This window comes from Megalops cyprinoides, chromosome 8 (genome assembly GCF_013368585.1).
Source record: "Megalops cyprinoides isolate fMegCyp1 chromosome 8, fMegCyp1.pri, whole genome shotgun sequence".
Lineage (NCBI taxonomy): Eukaryota > Metazoa > Chordata > Actinopteri > Elopiformes > Megalopidae > Megalops > Megalops cyprinoides.
This window is the reverse complement of record NC_050590.1, coordinates 14,610,301-14,636,597: the sequence shown is the minus strand read 5'-3', so window position 1 is coordinate 14,636,597 and position 26,297 is coordinate 14,610,301. Positions and strand designations below refer to the sequence as shown.

Here is a 26,297-nt window from a genome sequence, read left to right as displayed (position 1 = left end):
AACTATCCCTGGGTTTACATTGACCTCTTTAACATCCCCAATCACCATTGCTCTGAGGGAATAATGTATAAATTATCTCTGCTTTTTCTTTGCCACCTTAAAAAGAGACCATTACATCATTATACTCTGCTTTCTCCAGCATCAGCAATTTTCACTTTCTAATATTACAAAGGCTGAACCACAATGATGGGCTTTTCCTGCAAGCTCTCTCCCTGAGGTCTGTGTTCCTTTAAAAGGTACTGACTATACAGCCACAGAGTAAACAGATCCGGACAGCTAAAGGAAGCTATTCACACAGGTCTCCATTCAAGTTATCTAATGATCCTACTATTCTCCTGAGATCAAACTCCTCCCCCATTGGCTAACATATGAGCTCCTTTTGTAATGGTCTCCCATAGTCTCCACAGGCAATGATAATTACTGCATGAATGCAATGGCAAAGCAAAAAAATAAACAAAAAAAAAAAAGAAATAAAAACAAAAACAGCAACAACAAATCAAGACAAAAATGTCCTTTTAGTTTCCATCCTTCAGTTCCCTTGTCAAGATAGCAAACCCATTTACGTTTCTCATGATCAAATTAATTTTAAAAAGAGTAAACAAGTCACAAGATAGTCACTTCTGCAGGAACTGAGATGGTCCTCTTGTGAAGCTGGTTTCTCAATCTCTTGTAAGGCAGGGGAGAGAAAGTGCTTTCTTTTGGGCCTTGCTATCCGAGAGCAGCATGTTCATCTCCTGCCCCACTATGTGACCCTGTCCGTACAAGAGCCAGCGGGGGCTACAGCACTGAACAGGAGAGCTGAGGGGGGGGGGGGGGGACAAATGAAGAGGTGTAGCAAGAACAGAAGGAAGGGCAAAGCCTACTATCTGCTGGAGCATCCACTGTGAACAGACGACCTCTGATTCTAGCCCACACCTTGGTGTTCAGTTAAACTGTCCAGGTTACTGGCAGTGCTAACACCACCAGTGAAGTGGTTCACCACAGAGAGAAAGAAGAAGAGTGTGAGGATATCTGTGTGATAGTGATGGCCCTGCAGCGCCGCCTATGAGACAGACAGTATTGGCCTGAAGTCTGGCAAGGAAGAGCGGGCAGCTCCCTCAGCACATTAGCAGAGACTCATCATCATCCTCACCTCTGCTTGTGAGGTTACTCCTGGAGCATGACTCCTGCTCCTCCTCTATTGGCAAGTCCAGAGAATGGCACATATGATTGGTGTTCTGTGTCCCTGAGGGTCCTTGCTCCTCAGTGGGAGTGGAGGGCACTTGGGGCTCTAGGCCAGGAGAACTACCAAGAGGAGTGTAGCGTCGCAAGGCCAGGTTGGCGGCCAGCCTCTGCACCAACTTTCTGGATGCCCTGCGATTATAGGACTCACTGGCATTCTCAGGTGTGGTACCGTGTTGTCTGCTGGTGCCTGGGGTTTCTGTCTGTCCAGAGAAGGGGGTCCTGGTGTTTGCACAGCCATTTTGGGTGCACCCACACTCTGGAACCCCTGGAGAAACGCACGACTCCTCCTCCTGGCTGTCCGAAGTGGAGGGGGGCGAAGAGGGGGTGGGTGGGGATGGAGGGGAGGGTGGGGAGTCTGTGGGGGGCTGGTACAGGGCCTCGGTGTGTGCCTGTAAGGCCAGGCCCAAGGCTGCTGAGGAGCAGGGGGAAGGGCTTTGTCCCGCCCCAATGCCCACTCCACCCACAGCCTGGTAGCTATGTGAGCGGGTGAGGGAGGGGTGGGCTGCCCCGGGCGGTGTGAGCAGTGGGATCTGGCCCCGCAGCCGAGTCCCGCGGTGGAAGAGGCGGCTCCACAAGCGTCCCAGGCGACGGCGGGAGGAGGCGCGGCGGGTGGAATGGCGGCGGATCTGTCTGCGCATGGCGGTGCGGATGTTCTGAAGCATGGACGCCTGAGGGACAGGGGAGAACCCATAGCAGACATGTCAGACTGACCTTAAACAGACATGGTTCATCCATCAGAACTATTGCCTGTCACACAGTGTGCAGGGGAAGAGATCAGGCAGTGTGTTAGTGATTTTAAATATCAGGAACAATTTGATCTAAAGTAGAGGCCTAATGCTTGCCAACACAGTAACAGAAAAGCCTCCTATAACAACCATAACCTTAATCTGTCAGATGTTCCCATAAGTGTTGCAGTGTTCTTCTTTTGTGAACAAGCACTGCTGAATACTAAGCAGCAGGAGCACTTCGGAAGAGAGTACATCAGCCGTATAAAGTGGTCTTGTGGTTTTGCTTGCTTCACTACTTCTCAAGGACAAGCCTAAGGACTTGGACCACTGTAATTCTCCACTCAGTATAATGAAAGTTATTTGTAATGCTCGAAACTCCAGCCACTGAGTGCATTAATTAAATTACCATAACAGCACCCGTGCCAGCGACAGCTTCACAGTCACAGTACGCTGTGCTAGTCCTTATGATGCTGGGTAAGGAAATCGTGACATGCAAAAAAAAAAAAAATTACATGCCACAGGAAATGATATTATTTATTTTAGCATTAGAGCCATTACAGAGTGAGTGTCGGAAGGATAATTCTTTGAATGACTGCAGAGACAGCAATCAAAAACTCTCCTTACCGATTAACGTTGGGCATAGAGTGACAGGAAAAAAACTATTATGGATAGATTTATGCAACCGCAACATAGGCCATAAGATTCGACCAACACAATAAATGCCAACCTGGCAGTTCTTGACATTGCAGTCATTCACTTATCACATGTGTCACTTGCCCATTATGGTGGGCTCCACATGTGCGTTCACCACTGTCTCAAATTTTGGTTTTAAAAGCTGAAATGCACCTGTTTCAGAGTGCCTTGGCAGGCAGTCTTTGTTTCAGCATCGTCCCCATGGTGCACCTAATAAAGACTTCATCTAAATAACCATAAGGACTAAATGGAATTTGGAAGACACCTGAAACACACTAATATCCACCGCCTTTTCACAAAAGCTTCTTTAACTTGGCCCCAACATAAGGAACAAAGACCAGGAATTGAACATCTGCCCAATAGAGTTCCCAAGAGGATGAAGTGCTGATAAATCATGGCTGTCCTGGATGCATCCACAAAATTGGCCCTGCAGAGATCCAGGAGTATGGAATATTTATCACTCACTCTGGCCTTCAGATACATGAAGGTTTGTAATTTATATTTTTGCATTTTTCCCTTTTTTTACCCAAAATTAACAATCACCAATTGTACATTAAGACTGTCCCACTGTGAAAACTGCTGAACTCGCGCAGAGGTGTGAAGAGAAGTGAGTACAATTCGCTGATACACATGCATTCCTACTGCAACCATTCTCCACGCTACAAGTCCCACAGTACACCAGGCGGCAAATGCCCTCAGATGGTGATGCATCCCCGTAACACTATCAGAGTAGCTCATAAACACCAAATGAGGGCAGTGCAATGAGGCGACCTTGGCCGCCCTACCCACCCCTATACCCTGGTGGAATTAAGCAAATTTATCCCCCTGAGGTGGGTTCTGGTCACTTTGGTCAAATGACACAGCCAGTTTTGAACCTGGCTGTAGGCTTCAGCCTGTTTTTGGATCAAAATACTGCTTTGCATGACTTAGCACTGTCAAGAGGCATATGCCATACAACCACATGTGCCAAAGCTAAATGTCATATGTTTTCGTACAGTTGACATGAGAAAAGCAACAACAGCTTCTATTGAATGGAATTATACAGACCTCATCTTGCAAGTACATTGAGTGTTTAATGACTTTAATGAATGCAGCTAAAATACTGACAGCAGTTTCTTAAACCAGTAGTGTTATTACAGAGACACACACTTGCAAGAACTATTCTCCTCTTTCTAGATAACATTTTTACAAGATGGATGAAATGTTCATATACAGCTGCACTTAACATCTGTTTCGCTGACCACAGTCATTGTTTATTTAACCCTTGTTTAACTGACAAACTGGTCAATTATTTATCATCTGGTTATTAAATCAATATGCTTCTCTTTTGCAATATTAAATATTAATGTCACCTCTTTATTTGCCAATGAAGTCTGTATTCTTTGAATCTATGGAATGGATAAATGAATGGATAAAACAATCTTGGGCTTTGACAGGGTACGGTACTTTTTAATGATTATCACATCTATCCACATATCCTCTCTACACTCTGTATGTATCTGTATTTATGTATGTATGTAGGACATGTATCCACCCTACATCACTCACACTAGACACTAATTTTGGACTGTGGTCATATGTTATGAATCTATGGGCACCATAGTTCATGGATGTCAGACATTCAGTTAGAAGACTTCAGTAAACAGGGACAGGGCATTATGCACACTATGATACAGCACATTGTTTCAAATATAATGCGTATAAATCATGTCAAATACAGGGGAAGTCTGCATATAACGTCTGGCTCTTTTTTTGAAGTATAACATTTAAAAAATTTAGCAGAAAAACGAACCAATATGTGCATTTTTTCATGTATAGCATTTTTTGTTCCTGTTTAGTCAGTGGCATGCATATGCAATACAGAGGACACAGTATATGCTATACAGTTTGAATATCTCTCAAAGAAACCATCACACAGAAGTACTAAAAACCGCCAAGAAAATGAAAACATCAGATTGCTTTAAACGCTTTAAACTGAAAGACCTGGGGTGTAAGTACAGGAAGAAAGTTAAAATGCTCAATTTATTTCCCCAGCAGCTTCACAGGATGAAAAAGCAATCAATTTACCATAATACCCTTTTTGCAAAAGTATGAATGATTCTGAATATGGAAACTATGATGTTGCTTCCCCCCCTTGAGCCTTGAAAGGATTTGGGACATGAAACACCTTCCCTCTCTCAGTGGGAGGCTTAATGAGTGTTAGACAGCAGCAAGCAGAAAACACAAACGGGACAAGTCTATCCGCTCCAGTAAGTATTATTTATTTATCGCTACTGAAATGTCTGGATATTTCCAGGCATTAAGAAGAAATGGGGTTTGGGAACTACGGGAGGTGTTAGATTCCCTGTGTGCCTTTTGATGGATGAGAGTTGAGAGACTGCTCGGTGGGCTGAGATTTCAAAGGCCCAGTCTCCGCCACTCACTGCTATTTTTTACAAGGGAGCACGCAGTGAGAAAATTAGAAATTTTTGGGTGGGAGCCCTCACCATCAATAGTGAAGACTGTTCAGTTACAGACTACAAAACTACAGCTGCTTTAATTGCACCTTGAGGATGAAGTCATAAATTTTTGCGCCTCTTCATGTCAAACACGTATGACCCAATGCATTAAATTTCATCAAAGCCTTGCAGAGCAGATAATCAACTCCACTGATGAGGCAACATTTACAATTCTTTATCATTAAGTCAACAAATCTCACCTCCATTTGTTGCTACGTTACAGAGGCATATGCAGCAAACCACGCTGTGTTTTAAAACGTCTGTGATGAAACACACTAGAAATCACCAGAGGGAATGTTATTGCCACCTGAGAGGGGTTGTAGACTGGGAAATCCTCCACTGGTGGGATCAGGCCTTGAGCAATCAGCTGACCATAGGAGGGCGGGGCTTCTCTTCTGACAAACTCCGCCTCAAGCCGGGTCATCTGGGTTTCAAAAGCCCTGCGGTAAGAGAAGAGCAGAGTGATGGGGCATCCATGGAAGCCTTAAACGTCCTTCAACTGAGATGATGTGAACTTGTTATGAAATCACACATCACGTTTATGCCACTGTGCAACTTTTTTTTTACCCTTCAACTCCAAAAAAACTTTACTTTTGACAGGTTTCCCAAAATAGTCTGCGGAACCAAATTAATAATTAGAATACCCAATTTTTCTAAGTAGTCGCTAAAATGCTAATGCAAACAAGGGGAACAGTATGATTTATAAAAGAAAACAGAAACATTTAGTTCCTAATTAGGTGTGTTCCAGCAAGGAAACAGGTGAGCTCTACAGACCACAGCCTTCACCACTGATCACAAAGGGGGACACAGTTCGCATTCAAAAGCCGTCCCCTTTTCAGCTAACAAAGACCATTTCAGAATTAGAGATGAGACCAATATTACTGTATGAGTCATGACAGGTCCACATGGCAGAATAGAATTATCCAGGGCGGGTGGTAATACAGCTGCTATATCTGTCTTCCTCTCTCAGTGTCTCCAGTCACAAGCTGCAGGGTCTGACCTAGCTGATTCAACAGGGGAGCCGGCTGAGAAACTTCTGATTTGGTTATACTGAGGATGGATTACCACAGCATGAGCTCTGATAATCCCAGAGCACAATATGCACAAAGCCACTGAAGGCAGCAGTGATTTGTCATTTATGCTCCTTCACAATTAGCGGGGGAAGTACCACACCAGCATTAAAATGAGACGGGGGCAGACAAACAACATGAGTGCATGATGGATTGAAATCAAACCAGGCACACAGGGCAACTCCCGAGCTGGTACAGGGAATGAGGAGGAGGACAGGCGATAGAGGAGAGGGATGAGAGATGGCCAGGAGCCCACCTGTACTCGCGTGTTCGCAGGGAGTAGAGCTTGAAGGCACATCCCAATGCAATGACCAGGAGCAGGCCGCACACCAGGCTGCCGATCAACGCAGCCGTGATGACCTTGCGGGGCACGGCCACCAAGCAGTCACGCTCGTCACTGCCGTCCTGACAGTCCTCCTGCCCATCGCAGCGCCACGTCTCGAAGATGCAGAGGTTGGTGCCGCAGTGGAAGTTGCCCGGCTGGCAGTTGAAGCAGTTCTTCTCGTCCGAGCCGTCCGGGCACTTCTTCTGGTTGTTGCACCGCTCTGCGGCGGGGTAGCAGGCCCCGCTGCCCCCTTCACAGGGATACTCCCCTGCCTGGCAGATGGGACAGTCTTCCTCGTCCTTGCCCGAGGGGCAGTGCCAGTAGCCGTCGCAGCGCTGCCGCTCAGAGAAGCAGCCCTGGTCGCTGCCACAGGGGTGCTCCCCAGGGAAGCAGTAGCCCTTCACCTGGTAGGTGGCGTTGAAGCCGTGCCCGGCTCCCCGGGGCTTGGCATGGTACAGCACGGTCAGCTGGCCATGGTTGGACTCCACCACGATGGGCCGGCGGTTGTTGTGGTGGGAGAAGGTCTGCAGCAGCCGGTCGGTGCGCTCGCCCAGCCCGTCGTACACGCGCACCGAGTCGCTTGGCCCCAGCTGCAGGTCCAGCTGCAGGATGATGGGTTTGGGGTCCTGCGTGTCCACGAACCAGGAGCAGCGCAGGTCAGAGATGCTGCGGTTGGGCCGGAAAAAATCGGGCGAGGCAAAGGAGCCGTAGAAGTTGCCCAGGTGCTTGCCGCAGGTGGTGTCGGGGCAGCTGACCTCGTCAGAGCCGTCAGCGCAGTCATGGACTCCGTTGCAGCGCAGCGTGTTCGGCAGGCACTGAGTGGACTGAGCCTGGGTGCACTGGAAGGTGGTGGGTGGGCAGAGGCTGGGGCGTGCCTCGGTAGGAGGCGGGGCACAGCTCTTCTCGTCCGTGTTGTCCCCACACTCGTCCAGACCGTTACACCTCCAGGCCCTGGGGAGACACTTCCCATTCCCACACAGAAACTCCTCATTTTGGCAGCTGCTCTGGCCCAATCTGCCTGCAGACAAAACACAACACACTCCTCACACGCTTGCCCCTCATGAAGTCGGACAGTGGAATCCATTCATTAATTACACTCACATTCCAACACCGCTTCCAGAGAACTTCACCAACTATGCACTGTCTCTGTAAACCAAATCAACAAATGAAGTCCATGCCTCAGAGATATTTGGCTCCTGCCTGTCAATGCTGGATAGCTATTGGGTGTGGAGCCTTCTTTCAGCATGGTCCAGAGCTACTACAGACACAATGCACAAACATTGGCAAACACACATTTTGGATGCAACAAGAGGTGACAGAGACCCTACAGAAGACCTTGGCTCAGACCACACTATCAGACATCACTGTTGTCTTTTTGGAAGATACCAGAAATGTAATTCCTTTTCCTGCCAATTCTGTAAAATCCCAGACAGCTTTGGGAATACAGGCCAGTGCTAGGCCACTGATTTTAACACATACAGAAAAAAGGAAAAGCTTTGCATATTGTTGCTTCCTCAGCTTTATCAATCTTAGAAAATGTCTTGCAACACTGTGACAACAACCACCCGCTGACATTTTTTTCTGGAGCACAATTTAATGAGTATTTAGTGCCTAATCACACTCAATCAGTAATTTAATCTTCATTTACTGCATGTAATTGGATTTGATGCACTTAACAACAGCTTGATCCTTTTCACTGGTGCCTCCAAATATGATGATATGTACTGGTGGGAATAAAACCCACAGAAACAATCGTAAAAATGCTTGGGTTAACTCTGACAGTAAATGTGTAGCTGCATTCTCAACTGTAATTGAATGGCAGAGGCACTCCACTGACCCTGGTTCACACAGGGCTGAACAGAAATGAAACTGGTGCAGTGTGGAAAATGATCATCCCACTGAAGCAGTGCACTCTGGTAGGAAGGTGGAGAGGGGGCCTAAATGGCCAAAATCTGTTCTGACGGCAATGTGCAATTGATCACATTCCTGCTGCCCCAGCTAAGGCTATCAATCTCCATGTGGGTGCTCTCAGCCCCCAGCTGCCAGCTGATCAGAAATTGTCAAGATTGTCACTGACAGAGCAATGACTGCTGCTTTGTAGGCTGCTTTCAGGCAGATTATTCAGCATCTCCCTGCCTTAAGGATAATTGTGTCTACAAACAAATTTAAATGCACTCCAATAATGCACTCCAATGAAAAAACAGAATTTTGTCATTATTTTAAGGCTAGGACGAGGGCTGCGCGAAATATAGCCATCACGATACATCGAATAGCTATTTTTAGCGCAATAACAGCTATCCCCGGTGTGTGGTGTTAGGTTTCTTCCCATATTTTTTTTTCCTTTAGTTATACCTGATGTGGGAACACACCTCCAAAGTTCAGTGAAATGCTTCCAGGGCAGAAAAATATCACTTGTATCTGTATGTTGGTTAACTTACCTATTAGCTTTGAAAAACACATAGCGTATGTTTTCACTCTTTATCTTTATAGCCATGTGTTTGTATCTACCAAATCGAAGCAGCATAGTGCTGTTTTTTCCCCTAGAAGCATTTCACATGGCCTCGGAAAACTGGAGGTGTGCTCCCGCATCAGGTATGACTAAAGGGAAAAAAAATACAGCAAGAAACCCCCACATGCTGGGGATAGCTGTTATTGCACTAAAAACAGCTATTCGATGTATCGTGGTGGCTATATCGCCCAGCCCTAGCTAGGACTATATGTAAAGATATTATACTATTAAAACATTTAACAACATTAAACAAAATGTGTTCATCAGTACTGCTCATTTCATAAATTAGTTTTGAAATAGCTACTCTTATTTTTTTCATCACAATGCATTAACTTTCTCACCGTCCACACTAACCAAGAATAATGCAGCATGTAAAACACTGCATGTAAAACACAGTTACACCAGTAACTGCTTTTACTGAATTAGACCCCAGGGGGCTACTGCTTTCCTCTGTGTTGGGAAAAAAAAAAAGATTATGTTTTTGAATTACTGTGTTGTGGTGAACCCCTGCACTAACCAGTAAACAGCCAGGATGATAACAGTACATATGGAATCACAGTTTACTCCACACAGCTTGCTCTCTTTGTATTAATGATTTTACGCATTACAGCAGAAATCAGATCTGACAAAAACGGTGAAATTTAATGAGGTAATGTTAATATACATGTATTCAAAATTTATTCAATATTTTCACTGTAATGGGATACAACATACTTTTAGCTATAGCATTTGATTACACATCAATTACTCAAAAAACCTTACTGTCCCATCCTTATTGGAAATGACTGTTTTCTTTCGATGACTGGAGTATTGTGAGAGATGTGTGTTCAGTGGTACTTTAACCAGTTTCTACTGACATCATGAGATCCGGCAAGACACAGCGATCAATACAAAATTGCTTCGTTCACATCAAGTCTAGAGCGGAGCTCTAGGAGGAAAAGGAGGTGGCATGTATGTGTGGAAATATAGTGATACTGATTAAATGTATTGATGTAGATAATGAGCAGAGTGCCTGTGGATTAGTGTGCGTGCCTGTGCATGAGTGCTTGCAAGTGGACTCACCCCGGATGTAGGACAGACGGAAGCCCTGGGCCTGCCCGGAGCTGTTAGCCTGAGAGTGGAAGTAGAGCCAGACCCTGCCCCTGCTGGAGATAAAGGGCGGGGGCAGGAGGGAGCCGCACACCCGGTACTCTTCCCTCCACGTTGGCCCGATCATCAGCCAGTCTCCTGAACACTTCCCAGACTCCTCTAGGTCAAAGTTACGGAAACTGTTTGGGGGGGGGGGGGCATAAAGATAAAAGCTCAACTGTAGGCAAAGGACTGACACTGGATTTTGCATTACACTGGGACTAAGATGCTTTAATGGATTACCATGGTGCTCGCAATGTATTATGAAATTTTCTTTAGATATCCTATATTCTAAGACACTTATTTTACTTAGTGCTAACTGTTTTGGATGGTCCTGAGGACCCAAGATGCTTGGGTGAAGCTAGATGAACTGTAATATGGGGTTAGAGCTGTAAACTTGGTCTAAGACGAGTGTGAAGAAGCCAGCCCCTCAAGAATACAGGTTAATATGTGACAGTGTAATTTATTTATTTTATATATATTAAATTTATTTATATCAGGGACCATGTACAAAATACATTAATCTCAAAAGAGAGAAAAGATGCTTTGTACCAGATTTAGCTACTAGCTAATTTCCATCCGCAGTCCCTGGGCAGGTGAAGGAAACAATAAAACACAAAACAAAACCTAACATCACCACTACAAATAGGCCAACATCCTATTTATACCCACACAGGCACATGCAGACACACACACACACACACACACACACACACACACACACACACACACACACACACACACACACACAGCTTCTCTAGGATAGCATCACAGCACCTGCATCTGAAAACTGATCAAAGGTCAGGTTATTTACCCCTTATCTCTACCCTACCCTATTTGTGTAGAAGGTGGACCGCGACCCAGGAACAGTGCTTGAGGGCTAAATCTGTGTACACTCACTAGGCATGCAAATTTCACTTATATAATTTGCACAATAATCCAAAATCTCAAGAGATTCAGCATGATCAGCGTGGAACCATGAATTCTGATAGGAGCCACTGGTATAACAGAATTCAGTCTGCAAATGAATATGGCATATTGCATTAATTGTAATGGCAATGCTTTTCCTTCAGCGTGTCAGTGCTGTGACCTGGTTTATCCTATGACTCAGTGCCCTAGCAGTACCTGGTCAGCAGTATTGCTGTCATGCAGTAACCTACACTGCTTCAAAACAAGCTCCTGAAAACTCAGCTGATAAAAAAGCTTCTACAAGCATCTGAAAATGCTCAACCGGAACCCTGTGCTCTGGTTCTCCAACTTAATTTGCAAAGACTTCAGGCCTTCCAGTAGCTGGAAATCCTGGCACTTGGGAATTGATGCAAAGTGAGATATATCGTATTTAGCAGACCTCACTTTTATGGAAAATCCATTCCAAAATTTTATTAAGTATTGCAGACTTGCAAATTATGTTCCATGAACACCAGCATTAGGTGAAGCACGCACTGGAAAAAAATATCAGGGCTGCTTTGAGAGCTTTGTATTGACAGTAAAATTAAAGATGACAAAAACCCTGATTCTGTAACCGACAATGCAACTATGCAACTAATGCCAACATGACTACAGCCCATCTTGAAGCTTAAATATCCCTTTATGTTAAGTGCTTTGTAAATACAACCAACTTGGCTTCTCAAAAATGTTCCAGAGCCCCATATCCGGGGCAGAGGACTCGCATTAATTTGTTGACATGCTGTGGTTTCTGCCATCTTGCGCACCAAGCAGACACTGGGCATCCTAGAGTACAACCAGAAGATCATTAACAGTTCATGTGATACATTTCAGAAACTTCTTCAATATTAAAATGATATTTCGCACAGCAGTGTCTCAAGAGACCAGAGCAAGAGGGAACAGTGTGACCTCAAAATTGCACACATTCTGTACATTATACAACTGAGCTGACAATATCAGTGTCTCTGAGCATCGTTTTGTATAAAAAAAAAATGACACTGGAAGTATCATTTTGTATTTATGTTGTCCATTTTGAAATAAGGATTAATGTCCTCATAAAATATTGCTGATTACTATAAAAGCTCACTTAACTTTCAGAAAATCACAATTAATGAGGGATCACACATGTTTTTATAGATTAGCTAGAATCTCTAGAAGGGTTCAAAGCCCAGGGTTCTTACAACAGTACCCTTTAACTTGCATAATGGTATTTGAACAGGACTGACTGAGGGTGTCTCCTACAGCCACACACCAGAGACACAAATGTCTCTCATGCAGAGGCTGCATGGTGGAAGCTTCCAGACAGAAGAAGTCTGAAAAAGGTTGCATTAATTGCATATACTGTACATCATGGCAAATGCAAGATAAAAGAATGTGAACACCTCTGTAGAGTTTGAATACATTAAAATAAGTAGAAACTACACTATATAGCTGTCAGTGACTTCTGCAAGGTAAACGGATGATCTCTAAAGAAAAAAAAAATTACAACGACCTGCCCGACTAGTCAATGAGGCCTTAGACACTCATAACAGCTGAACATTCTTCCCTTCATGCAGGTAAATTGCCCTGATTATCACAGCACATGAAACAAGCACAGTGCTTATTCTAAAGACCTCTGGGGGGAAACCGGTGATGAATTGACACAATTGAGAGGATCTCCAGTTCACAATGAGAATGCCTGACACAATAAGGCCACTATCCTTCTCTGTAATGACCTCCAGGCTGCAGGTCCTCTCCCCAGGAGGAGACCATTCTCTCTGTGCAAAGACATCAATCCAATGGAGTGTCTGCCACTACAAGCTGGATTTCTTCACACCTCTACGGGAGTACATTTGCCCTATAGAAGGGCACGAATCCTGTGAGACAGCTTACGGTACAGACAGCATTTTCGTTTTCATCTGAAAGCTTTCTGCACTGACCGCAGACATTATAAGGTAAAGGGTGTGTATAAGGCAGCCGCTTCCCACGCACTGTGGTATTTGCCACTTTATCATCAGATCATCAATTCTGGACAGCCTCAAAATTTTACACAACAGCGAAACCACTGCGAAACACAATTCTGATCAGCATGGTACAAGAGGAAACACACTTGTTAATGCTGTGCACTGGCAATGCCAAATGGCCTGTTCATCAAATTTCTGACTTTGCCAGACAGTCCACTTGCTGCTAGCATTACTCTCCACTCTGGGCTCAGGGCTATCTGTGAAGATGAGAAATAAAGTGGTATCAGATGTCAACTTCACACAGACACTCTGTAGTAAAAAGTCTGTGTAGATGGGCTTCCATTGCAGCACAGTGCAATCTAATTATCAGATTAGATACTGTAGACAAAAAAAGTGCAAAACAGCAGCTACGACCCGAGGCTGTCTTGAAATGAGATAAGGATATTAAGATACGAATAAATGGAGGAATTTTCCACTTGCCACAAATAAAATCCTTTGTTGTGTGCTGTGTCTCCTGCTTCACTTTTAGGAAAAAGCAGTTTCGCTGTAATAGCCATCAGGCTTTAGTAATTCATTACATGGGGTGAATGAAAACTCCTCAGTGGTTCTGCTTAAAATGAGCTGCCATCAGAACACATTCAAAAGCACAGCAGGTACTGTTCAGGTGAAAGGGCTTATTACACAATTGCAATAATATAATTCCATCCATTTAATAAAAACCATTTGGCAGTGGGTCAGAGAAATGGTACAAAGAAATGGTAGCAAATCATGCTAATTCTCACACAATCTCTCTCTAAACAGGTATTTGAAAGAGCGCCGCGTCCAATTACCCAGGCATCCTCAGTATCATGAAATGATATCCATTTTAATCACGCCTTGATTTTTCTGTGCCGTAACCCTGTAAATCAGCAGTTTTGCCCATCCTCAGCACCTAACAAGATCCTAATAGGACTGTCCACAAAAGCATTATGGGAATTAAATAATGCTAATTATGTATAGGCTATGTGCACTAATGCAAGCTTCTCTGCTGATGGCCCTCTGCATTATCTCCTGCTGGGTGAGCAGGAATTGTGTGCATGTGTGCATCATCATCACGCACGCCTCCATCCTCGGCCATAGATGGCTGGAGTCTTTCCTTGCCCAGTGTGCCCCCATATGTTCTGAGTGCTCATTAAAATGCGGAAGCTTTACTGACTCGGAAACTTCAATCATTCCCGTCAATCGTGGGCAGCTCCTCTCCCTCCGCTTCAGCGGAGGCAAGGAACAAAGCCAAATGCCAAGTGCCCGCCGTCTTTTGCCCCCTGGGATTTCACTTCTCCCTCTGCTTCTTACTTTGTTACTCGTTCTGGCTGACTTGACCGCATGAAAATTTATAAGGCTCAGGACTTTAAAAAGGTCAACAAAATGCAATGGTATGAATGAGAAATTTGATGGCGCACCTTTACTTGTCTTGTCGTAGTGCAGGCCTTCACTGAGCAGTATTGATCGTCATAAATCCTTGGCCCTACTCTGAGCTACTTAGTAATGATCTCCATTCATCTCACTGTTGTAATATTTTAGATAACCCCCCTCCCCCTTTTAATTTCTTGGAGCTATGCCATTAGATAGGTCATGCTGTTCTCTATCTGCCCCATTTGGTTTCCTCTGTTTATGAGAAGCCGTCAGTGCAGAAGAAAGCCCAGCTCATAACATCACCTTTGAACATTAGAAGAAAACTCATCAACATTATTAGAAGGCTCATTTCACCTATCAAAATATATATGAGAGGACTGCAACGGTGTGGTAATCTATGAAAATTTAAGACCAGCCATGGTGATCATTAACTGTTAAATATTTGATGAAGAGCAGCATTCCCACAGACTGCATGAGAGAAGAAGGGACAGGGAAGCTGACATAAAAGACCTCAGTGAGGACCATGGAAGTGAAAGCAAAGCAGTTTAAATTGAGGGTGCTTGAGATGATATGATTTCTCCAAATTGCACCCTTCAGTAACGTGTCTATTAGAGGCTTGTTAGACTGAGAGTATCGGACTGCAGTCTGTCGGCACCTAATCAAGGCCTTATTGATTTTTTTGCCTTTGCTGGCTGTCATCTGAATGTTTGCATCCCCCTCTAATACAATTAGGGCAGTTTGTGTTAAAGTAAAGGAGGACTTACATGAGTGGTGGCAAACAGAAGTTCAAATCTTAAGGTTTGTAGAAAAGGGGATGAAAAACAAAAACAGCACGGTAAATTAAAAAAAGTTAAAGTGCAGAAGGGTGAGTTAAAAGGTGAAGAATAGTGTTTAATCTTTATAATGCCTTTAAAGGTATTCATGGACATTCATGCTCACAAGAGACAAGGTCAATAAAGACAGTGCTTCTAATGATGCTGGTGTGGAGGCTAAAAGGACTGATGCATCATTAATGAAAATACAGACAACCCAAACTGCGTAGGCTGAAAAAATATGGTGATTCACCAGTAATCTCAGTCACTATGAGGGAAAAACATCAATTTGCTGAAGTCTACAAATACATATTTTTCAAACATCAAAAGGGATTCACTCTTACTTGATGAAGGTGTGTAGTTAAAGAGGCACAGTCCCATACAGTTACACAAATATAAAATGAAACACGGTTAAATGCCTTGAACAACTACATCTTCTTTCTTTGATATATTACTCTAAACCACAAAGAGCAAATTTGACCTGAAGGGGTGCTACACAGCTGTGTGTGTGTGTGTGTGGTTGTTTGAGAGAGAGAGAGCCTGGCCTAACACCTCAGCCTCATATCTTTGATGAATCTCCCAATGCTTTGGGGCGGGCAGCAGAGCTGTTACCTGATTGTGATGACATCGCCTTTGTCACCCTGGATGTCCCAGCTGCAGTTCAATCCCGGAGGGTAGTTCAGTGGCCAGGATGGGCTGTAGATGACTCCCCTCCTCTCTGTGTGTAACTCCACCTTCCCACTGCAGGCAGCTAGACACACACAAGAGCACACACAAACCACTGAAGTAAAGGCACAGGCACCAATTGTCACACCCCAAAATTTTCACACATACACATGCACAGTGAAGTCTGTGACACACTCAATGTGAGACATATTGCACCCATACCAGCATTGTAAACACAAACACTACTTATGTAAGTTTATAGAGCTATAAATACTGATATGTAGAGAACACAGCCAGTGAATACATGTAATAAGCTAAGCAGAACAGAAGAAAAAAATAAATCATGCTGGTTCCTGATTTCTCTCCTGCCTCTGCATCCACCTGGTTTTATTCTCTCATAGTGTATAAGGGATCTACCAGCTGATGAAACTTTCATGGATCCTTCTCCCCATCTTGCTAAGTTGACAGCCCTCTAGAGACACCCTTGTCAAGTGCATTTCAGTTGGAGAACTTCAACAGCAAAATTGATATAAAATATTCAGAGGGTCCCCCTGTGGCCCATCAAACAGAGATAACAGACGAGACTTCATTATTGCAGTGGGGCAGGAGGGTCTGACAGATCCTTTGATCTTTGACCTGTAACCAGGACATACATACGTAGGTGGTACTCTCATTCCTTCATTCTCAGCAGGGCTACCTGGTCAGAAACTACCCCCTTCTCCTCCAAGAGCTCCCCTCAACTCCCCTCCCCCAAATCCTCACTCATAGGAGATGACCAGGGCAGAAGATGTGGTGACAAGTCAAGCCTCAGCCCTGCCATCTTGACACTTCTCACCCTGGAGGGGGTAAAAGAGGGCGACTTGCTCAGATCCACAGTGTGACACCAGATACCAGACATCCAGCCTCCCATGCTCCCTAAGGAAATTCGTGTGTATGTGTGTGTGTGTGTGTCTTTGTGTTTAATGTGAGTACGTGTGTGTATCTATCTGTGTTGGGGAGAGTGACCTTTGTTTGTGAGCAGTAATAAAACAGCATTGATGGCCACGTCTGAGGCTGTAGAAAGCAGACGGCTCCGACAACACAAACAAGCACTGACCCCTCACCCTCTAAGTCCTATCAGGGGTTACATCACCAAATCACTGCTTCCACAGTAATTTGATAACTCTGACATTGAGGATTGGGCCAACAGATGATGATATTGGAAGATGTGATATTTTAAGATGTAGCCAGTAATATTTTTCATGAATGTTTCATCACAAAAACACATACTTTAATGAATTTAAGTATGCATATTTCTCATAGTAAATACTGATCTGCAATTGCTCATGTACAAGACAAGGTAGTAGTAAAATGAACATTCCTTTTCTGTGCTGTATTTGCCTGCACTTAACTAAAAGCAGTTTTCTAAAACTGTCCTCCTTAGCCAAGGGAGTGAGTGAAGTACTGTACATAGCATTGGTATCGCCCAACCCGACTGGTCCGTATTATGTGGCAAAGTGGCACAGTGGTGAAGAAGCTAAGATTGTCAGCAAAGGTTGCAGGTTTAATTCCCTGCTTGGGTTGTTATACCCTTGTAGAAAGTACATCACCTTAAAAAGGTAACAAATCTTGTTTTTGTTTTGTTGCCAGGCAAAGATCAGTTGCTACAACTTTTATGCCTGTTCTTGATTATGATGACTTTTTATATATGAATGCCTCAAGTCAATGTCTTCATATGTTGGATACTGTTTATCATGGGGCTTTGAGGTTCATTACTAATTGTAGAGCCCTCACTCATCATTGTACATTATATTCAATTGGCCTGCTCTGTCTATGCGAGAGGCATGTTTTTATCTATAAGGCCATTTTAGGAAAAATTCCTTCTTATGTAATTATATGTCACAAAAATGTAAAGGCACTTATAGGTTAAGGTCTCAAGCTTCTTTGCCTTTGGCTGTTCCTAAAGTTCGTACCGAGTTTGGCAAGAAGGCCTTCATGTATTCTGCACCCTCTGCCTGGAATAACCTGCAAAAAGAGTTAAAACTTCAGGACTTGGTCACGCTCAGTGAATTTAAAGCTATTGTTAAGAGTTTGGAGAGTCTATTGGAAATTGCAAATGTTTGTTAGCTGGAAATTGATTGCTTTTGCACTTGGTTGTATTTTGTATTTTCTAATTGTCCTCTGTCTTTTTGTGTATTTTTTATGCTTATGTTGTCTTGTTTTGTCTGAATTTTGTCGGGCTGTCCTGAATACCATTTTTGGGCTCCAGAGCTTTGGCAGTAATCAACTGCAAATATTCGAAGCTTCGGCTGGGGGGTGGGGGGGGGGGCTCTGATATTTCTCCGTTCTCAACTGAAATGGACGGCATCAGTATAGTTGTTTGTATTGTTATTTATTAATAAAAAACATTTTCCACAAGGTTTGGTGTGTTTTATCCATATTTGTAATCCTGAGGGGTTTGGTTGAACGAGGTCCTATCTATGCACTTTTTGTGACATAATAACAGTTTGTGACAATTTTTCTTATCATGGATAAATTATAGATCTACATAAATGCTCATAATAATAGACTCAGAATCCGAGACAACGCCTGACAAAGCGCTGTGAAACAGAAGCGCAGAAGCAACATACTAGCTCCAACAAATTCAAGATTTGAGTTTATATTTATAAGAGTTATATTTATAATTTTTTTATTGTCATTTCTCAGTACTCGCATACATCGAAACGAAATATGTCCTCTGCATTTAACCCATTCTATACACTCATCGCCGTCACTGTTTATGGAGCCACAGTATTTAAACATGGTCTCACGCCCCACTGGACGCAGAGAGAAGCATGGTATTGCTGCAGCTAGCATCCTCCCAGGGCGACAAACTTAGCTAGGGGTCGGTCAAAACAATTAGACCCTCCGTTTGAGTCCCAAAGCAAGAGCTCGGCGATCGCCGACTACTTTCCCATCACTGTGACGTTCACTGCTGTGAGTGAGACGGATATCAGGCGCCCAAGCTGAGGTGGTATATACAGTATTTCCACATTTTAACAGTGCAATTAAAAAGTATAAATATAGTACAAGAATGTGGTGACAAAATGTATTTTGCAGTTCGCTTACATAGCCTACATTTAATAAAAAAAAACAAATATCGGAATCCCAAAATTGAAAACTGAATACCTATCCAAGGAACGAATATCTGAATAGTCGAATATTCGGGTCCAGCCCTAGAAATTTGATGTGCTGCTTTTCTTGGCCAGGTCTCTCTTGTAAAAGAGATTTTAATCTCAAAGGGACAAACCTGGTTTAATAAAGTTTAAATAAAATAAAAAAACCTGGCATGCACATAAATTACGATACAGATTCTTTCACCGAGGAATCTCCCATTCTCACATATGACCTTTGACTCTGTCAGGCACATGACCCAGTTGCCAATGGTGAGTTCCTGACCATACTGCAGTAAAGCAGACCCGAGGGCTGATCACATCAGTGCAGGACAAAGCAAGGAGATGCCATGACTTCTACATTTTGAGCTAGTGTGTCCACCTGGTGCCTAATATACACCATCTAGAGAGGGTGGAATTATGGATTCACGTAGGCTGTGCTAGATACCCTCTCTAGGACAAAGCTTGAAATTTCACAGGCAGTCAGAAAATTCATCTCAGTCTTGCTCTTTCTAGCTTCCCCAAGAGCAAAAGGGAACTTAATTATCTTTGGCAAATTTCATTCAATCTAATCAGTGATATCTCCTCAATCAATGTGGACAATATGGGCATAATTATTTGTGATGATTATTGATGGTATGGTCCTCCAACAGTGCTGGTCACCCATGAACAGTAGTTCTCATCAATACTGAGGATTTAGCATGTTTCATCATTGTTACCACAAAGTCATCCAGTTGCATCAACATATTTGACAGGAGATGATATCAGAGGAGCAGATCTGTCATAGATCCCCTTTTATGAAGCCAATGATGAAAATTTCCAGCGTTGCCAAACAAACTGACAATGAGGAAAAAAAAAACAAACAAACAAAAAAAACTGGCTGCCACACTACAGTAAACAAAAACTGAACTCAGCTCTGTAGTGGCATGCTATGAGGGAAGAATAATAATGGTCATTCTTCAAATTGCAATGCACTATGATGTTATTATGTATATATGTACAATGTCTTACACATAGCCTAAACCAGACAAGGAGGAAATATCAATCTGCAAAAAGGGACAAATCTTGCATGAGATTAACAGAGGGGAAATATGCTCTGAACATAGATATTATGCACCTATATTTTACCCAGTTTTGAGTAAATGAAGTCATCACCTCTCATGGACTCCGTGCATGTGACCTTAAATGCCTCCTCTCCAAGCTGCCAAAGTCTGCAGCCATGAAGTATAGATGAGAAATGGGAACGCATCCTTCGACCTGACTGGAATACACAAGCTGATGCAGCAGGCAACCTAACTGTTTTTCTATCACCAAATGCATAATCTATGATGCAGCACTGCCACAGAACCCCTGAAACCATGGGTCTAATCACACAAACATCGGGTTTTCTGGACATCATCATGACTATTTTTACTGCAAAAGATCAGAAGGAAGAAATGATGAACGAAATGCATAAAAACCCAGGAATGCTTGAGGCCAAATCTCTGAATTTTCATGGTTCACAGGGAATTATTTATGTTCTGCAGAATGTAAATATTGCTTTTAGAAGACATGCAGACAGGAATCAGGGTTCTCATACAGACAAGTTTGTATTGCAGTTCAGAAAACAAATGAGGCAAGACCCATCTCAGACTGGCGGTGTCTGTGTGTTCATGTGCACTTGAAAGCGTACACATTTTTAGCTGCACACGTTTGAATGTACATGCATACATGACCCTGTTATTGCCCTCCCTCATCAGAAAGCCAATAAAAGGCTACTCAAACTCTTGAACCTAAAAACACAAACAAACAATACCTGACCTTGGAACTCCTCCTAGTTTTGTCATAACAAAATGTGTTGGCTGTCCAAAAGCTGCTCTATTTACTGATGAAGCAAATCCTTCGTATTGCCAAGACTAATCAGGTGTGTGAAGCATTTTGGTTTCCCTCTGTCTTGATATTTCATGCTGAGACTTATTTTTCACAAAGTTTTGAAGTTAGTCGATGATATACAACTATGACTGCCTCTCAATAAGGAATGCATCACATCCAAAGTTTTAGGTTTCAGGTGAATACCGAATCAAGCACAACAGACACTGCCAAATATTGAACTAAACAGAATCATGTAAAACATAAAAAATACATTATTTCCAGTAACAAATATGTGATGTATCTGACTTTTACCATCAAAAACTACATTTCAGTGTCAATCTGTTATGATGTTGTGCTGATGTCAGCTACCCAGCCAGCATTTTAATGGCACTGTCACTGTTTTTTATAGACTTTACCCCCTCTTTTTCATAATGTTGGATGTTAGGCAACCAATTTATCCAGGGGTTGAAATGATACTGTCTAAAAATCGGGAAAGAGTCAACAGTATTCAATCCATGAAAGAGGACAGTAACCCAGAAACACAAATTAGGTCAGAAATTCCTTCAGATTCTTCATCTCCACAATATTGCACTTAATGTTGTAAACAGTGAAACATCTGTAATATTTCAAAAATCACAGAATGTAAAGCAAATATGTAACCTTTTTAAGCATGGCTTTGATTGGAGTAGTTGATTGTATTTTTGCATTTCAAAGGTGGACACCCAAGTTGCTAAATGCTAATCAGCTGTACCTAAAAAAGAATAGAAAAATATGCATCCCTCTTCTACACATTCCATTCCTTACAATGTAACTGTAATTCATAAGACTGATTACTGAATGGCTAAACTGATGTTCTCAACTGTGGAAGGTGACAGCCTACAAACAGCCCACCTGATCATTTTGTGGCACAGAGCCCTTGCATGAATGACAAAAGTTATTGGCAATCTGGCTTGTGAGTGTATGTGTGCTTGGCACCACTACAAAGAGCTTCACCCCCATTTGTCTCATGCTGAATTAATGTTACCAGGCCTTTTACTCCTTACTATATGCATTTACTGTCTATGTCTGGCCCCCATAAGATGGAAACTAAAGGGTTTGTGAAAATACAGCAAAAAAACCCTCCTCCATCTTTAAACTATTCAGCATTCTTCTGATCACCTTCCATTAATGTGCCACAACTCAAGTTCCTAAAGGTGTACACCATGATAAGATTATGTGGAAAAGGGTCTTGCTGCCTGTGTGCATCAGGTCTATTTCTTTCTTGTGCTCAATTAAAATCCTGCACTTTAACATTGTGTGGAAAAAAACAGGAACCAAGACCAAAATCTTACTGTATGGATTTCATGTGTTACTACTAATAATAATAATAATTTATATACCACCTTTCATTTTACATGTGATGTAAAACTCACACTCATAGAGCTCACAGAAACTCATAGAGCTTTATAGCAGTTGAAGTTTTAGAAAAGAAAAAAACTATTTTGTCCTATTCAGAACATACATCAGAAGCTGAGGCACTGAGCTGGGGTCCAAAGACCAGGAAGGAAGATCAATAGGGACAGTAGTGTGAACAAGAGAGACTGATTGAAAGAAAAGAGCAACCAGTACTGGTCATCCACTACTCAATGAAATAGATAAAATGACATTTCCTCCTGATTTAGTAAGTATCTGTTTCAATCACTGGGACGCAATACAGGGAAGTAGGTGCCATGCACGCAGCCTATCATCTGAGGAATATAGTGTGTCCATTCAAATCTTCCAGCAATCGCGCATGATTTTTCGACAGCAGGTACTTTCATTAACTGGTTGATCACTGAGTTGCTCATGTGTTCACAGAACAACACGTATACAAATTTCTTCAAAGTATATCTGTGGATGTCAAACTGAATCGCAATCAAATGATTCTCAACACAGCTTCCAAAACTGTACAGGACAATAGCAATACATGGGAATTGGTGCAGGTGCATGCAGTCTGGTACTGTGATGTCTTCTCACCATTGCCATCATTTCACATAATTTGGTGAAAGAGTCTGTGACATACAGAAGTTCATTCCACTCTCCATTTGTAAAATCTCCAACCAATCCTGGTTGTACACTTTTGTTCATTGTCTACAAGTGTTTCAGTGCAGCATAAATGGGGAAACATGGCAGATATAAACTGAATGATATAAATATCGTTATTTCCTCATGCTGTTGTTTGCCACCACTTAGGACACTGATCCTAAGAATTGTTTGTAATCGGCTGTTCAGCAAAAATGCACCTTCAAAAAAAAACACCTTCCAAGCTACTCTCCCAAACAATATAATTACTGGGAAAAATCACAACTATCTGGTGGAGATCTTATATGGGATATTCTGTTTACCATGCATACAGGAGTAAAAGCAATAGTCATATTTGTGCATGTAAGCAGTTTACTGGGAATATTGACTGTAACCAGGGCAAGGATCATTATCTGCAAGACTATGTACATGTAAACATAGTCAATGTGAACAATGCTCTAACAGCCCAACACACTACTACGCCACTTGACAATGGTGCCAAAGAAAGTTTTCTCTGCCCTCTAGGTAGTAAATTGATATGCAGGCCTTACAGAAAGCCAGCTTTATTTCAACACTTTTTTTTTTATTACAGAGACATTGTCAATGAAATGGACCTGGTCAACACACTCGGTTGACACTGAATATTTTAAGTTTGTGAGATTAAAGTTCTTGCAAAGAACAGTGAACATTTCCCCCACATTATTATTATTATGAAAACACACAATGAGACGAATGGAAGCGTGACGTGACTTGCAGCAAGGGGCTCTCACTCATTGTGCTGGAAACAAAGGGGAGCCCTATGGGTGACTCCTCACCAGCTCCATGAGGAAAAATAACAGGTTCAATCTCCTGTTGTGAAATTCCACAATCGGGTAACATTTGTCATGACATGCGAGGCTCTTACCCAGCAGTACAGCGGTGCATTCTGCCCTTCGAACAATGGAGACACACGCTGCCAGGAAAAAGGGAGAGAGGGGTAAAAATGTTAGCAACACCCAGAATGCTTTTCTGATGAACTAAAACCTTCAGCTAACTTACAAAAGCGTTCAGGGTGAGGTGTGCCTGTGGGGCTATGCAAGACAGATGTTCCCTCCCTTCACCAGCTTTCCCAGCCCCAGCAGATCCCACCTGCAAGCAGGCTTCCCAGGACACTGAGATCTCTGGTTTCCCCTGATGATTGTGTCCCCTTTTGTGACTCTCCCTGCCTCTGCCTGCTCTTTCTCGCACACACATACTTTACTGTGTCACATATCACGGGAGGGTAGAGTCTGAAACAATGACAGCTGAGAAGAGCTCCACATTTACACTGCCAAATGTTTTGTCACACAATACACGCGGCAGCTGTCAAAGCGGTTAAAGCTTGTTGTGACTGTGACATCAGACAAAATGCAGCCGCAGTATTTTCGTAGGATGTTAAAAACTTCGGAACACGAAAGAAAACAAACGTTGCAAATTAATTTCACATTTGAGATCTAAAACATCTAAAGAGACCTAAAATCTACACTTGAGAAAAGATATGTATGGCGAACAACTGGAAACAGCTATTCTGGAAATCAGACTATCTTTGCTGAAAATACCAATATTTTGCCAGTGCTTTGAGAATGCACGTTGTCTATGCGGTTTTTTTCCCTAAATTCAATGTTTTATTTAGAGAAGAGCTATAAGTCTTCAATTGCTCGAGAGGCTCATAATAATAAGGCGATCAGACTACTTTTACATGTCATAAAAGGTATGACTGTTTACAAACAAGCACAATCGCGCCCCCCACTCTATCGCACCAAAATCAATATTGTTCAGAGCAATATCCTTCCAAGCAAATTGTTCACGACAGTTAAATGGCACATTAATTACAACAGAGTCTAAACAGCAACATAATTACAATCTTATGTACACCTCTCGTTAAAATCGCTAATAAATTAGCGACTTGTTTGGAAAAATAAAAATGTAGCATTCTGCAATTTTATTCCACAAGTTCTATTCACCTGAATGCACACCGCTCTATAACCCTCAATGACCGATCTACACGTTGTAGACAGACCTTTCGACTGCTGTATAGGTGACTGCTGTGGGTAACATTAGATAATAACAAGTCCTGGTTTCAGCGATACACTTAGGCTAACCTAAACGAAACGCTGTAGCAAACCAAGCTTCGCTCGTCTCCGGTGTTTTTGCAGAGGCTCTCGGCAGTGAGGAAATTACTCTGAATGGTATTCTTCTTTAAATGCAATGTGTGCAAACACTTACCGACACAAACCACAGCGAATCGAATGGAAATCCATTTAATCACAGGCTCTGTCATCCCAGCCCTCTCCATCATTCGAAATGGCCAGGCTAATCTTTTGTCATCCTGGAAATTATTTTCTTAACATCTGCAGCAGTGCTTTTGAAAAAGGGTTTATGCCATTTTAAAGAGACATTAAACCGCTCGTTCTTCTTTTCAGCAGGGCACAGTTGTTAAAGCTGGTAAAAGAAAACGAATTACGTCTTAGTGAGCTCGAATTAGCCTATCACCATAAATCGCTGAAAACGGGCGACTGATGTGTTCCTTCATGGTTGATGTCTCTTTGAATCGGTACAAGTCTCTGCATGACTTCGTGGGCGCAGTGGAGAAAAGAACTTTGCTTTACAATTACCTTCACAACATCGCCCGTTTCCCTTTGCCGCTTCTTTAGCATGCTGTTTCCATTTTAGCTCGCTAGTTAACTGTATTGCGTTCATGTTCACCTACCAAGCAAACACTCATGCTGTTTCCTAAATCGTGCTGGTCGCAAGAGTACATTGGTTAAAAAATGTTTCAATTTTCACCTTGGTGTTCCAATGGATAAATCGCTGGTAGCGATAAATCTTCAAGGCTCATAGACTATTTTCAAGATACTGCTCAAATTAATACAGCTCAAATAACAGACAAAAACAAAAAAGTCAAGGCGAAAAATAGTGGCTGCAGAAATCCTCCTGCTCGTTCACAAACCTCAGTTCAGAGGCGCTGCGGAGAACAACTGATCATTATATTAGCAGGATGAACTACTACCTCACACTGACCATTCGGCAAACGCATCCGGATGCTGATAGGATTAGTGGATCTGCGGAACGCCTGCTCTAAACTGATGTCCGTGAATAAGCAGCTAGTTTTCATTCCAACTTCCTGTCCTTGTCGTGTCATCACATGGCAACCACTCCAGGTAACAACAGAGGGCGATTTGAACAGCAAAGTGGACCTGATAAGCTTGCAAGTCTGAGAGGATACACAGTCACAAAAAGGCATATATGTTAGTGCTGTATCTTCTAAACAATCAATTGTTAAAACATATATATTAAATGTTGCAGTCAAATCCTGCCCTCCCA

The 26,297-nt window shown here is 42.7% G+C and overlaps 1 protein-coding gene across 1 annotated transcript; it reads right to left on the bottom strand.

Annotated features, from left to right (window-relative positions):
• Positions 1-656: 656 nt before the first annotated feature.
• Positions 657-25,918, bottom strand: lrp3 (low density lipoprotein receptor-related protein 3). Its single transcript, XM_036535715.1, has 7 exons — positions 25,200-25,918; positions 23,860-23,907; positions 15,880-16,018; positions 10,110-10,315; positions 6,470-7,556; positions 5,451-5,583; positions 657-1,892 (listed from the first exon to the last, which is right to left on the bottom strand). Exons 1-7 carry the CDS (start codon positions 25,270-25,272, stop codon positions 1,098-1,100), a joined length of 2,481 nt encoding a protein of 826 aa, XP_036391608.1. The 5' UTR covers positions 25,273-25,918; the 3' UTR covers positions 657-1,097.
• Positions 25,919-26,297: the final 379 nt, after the last annotated feature.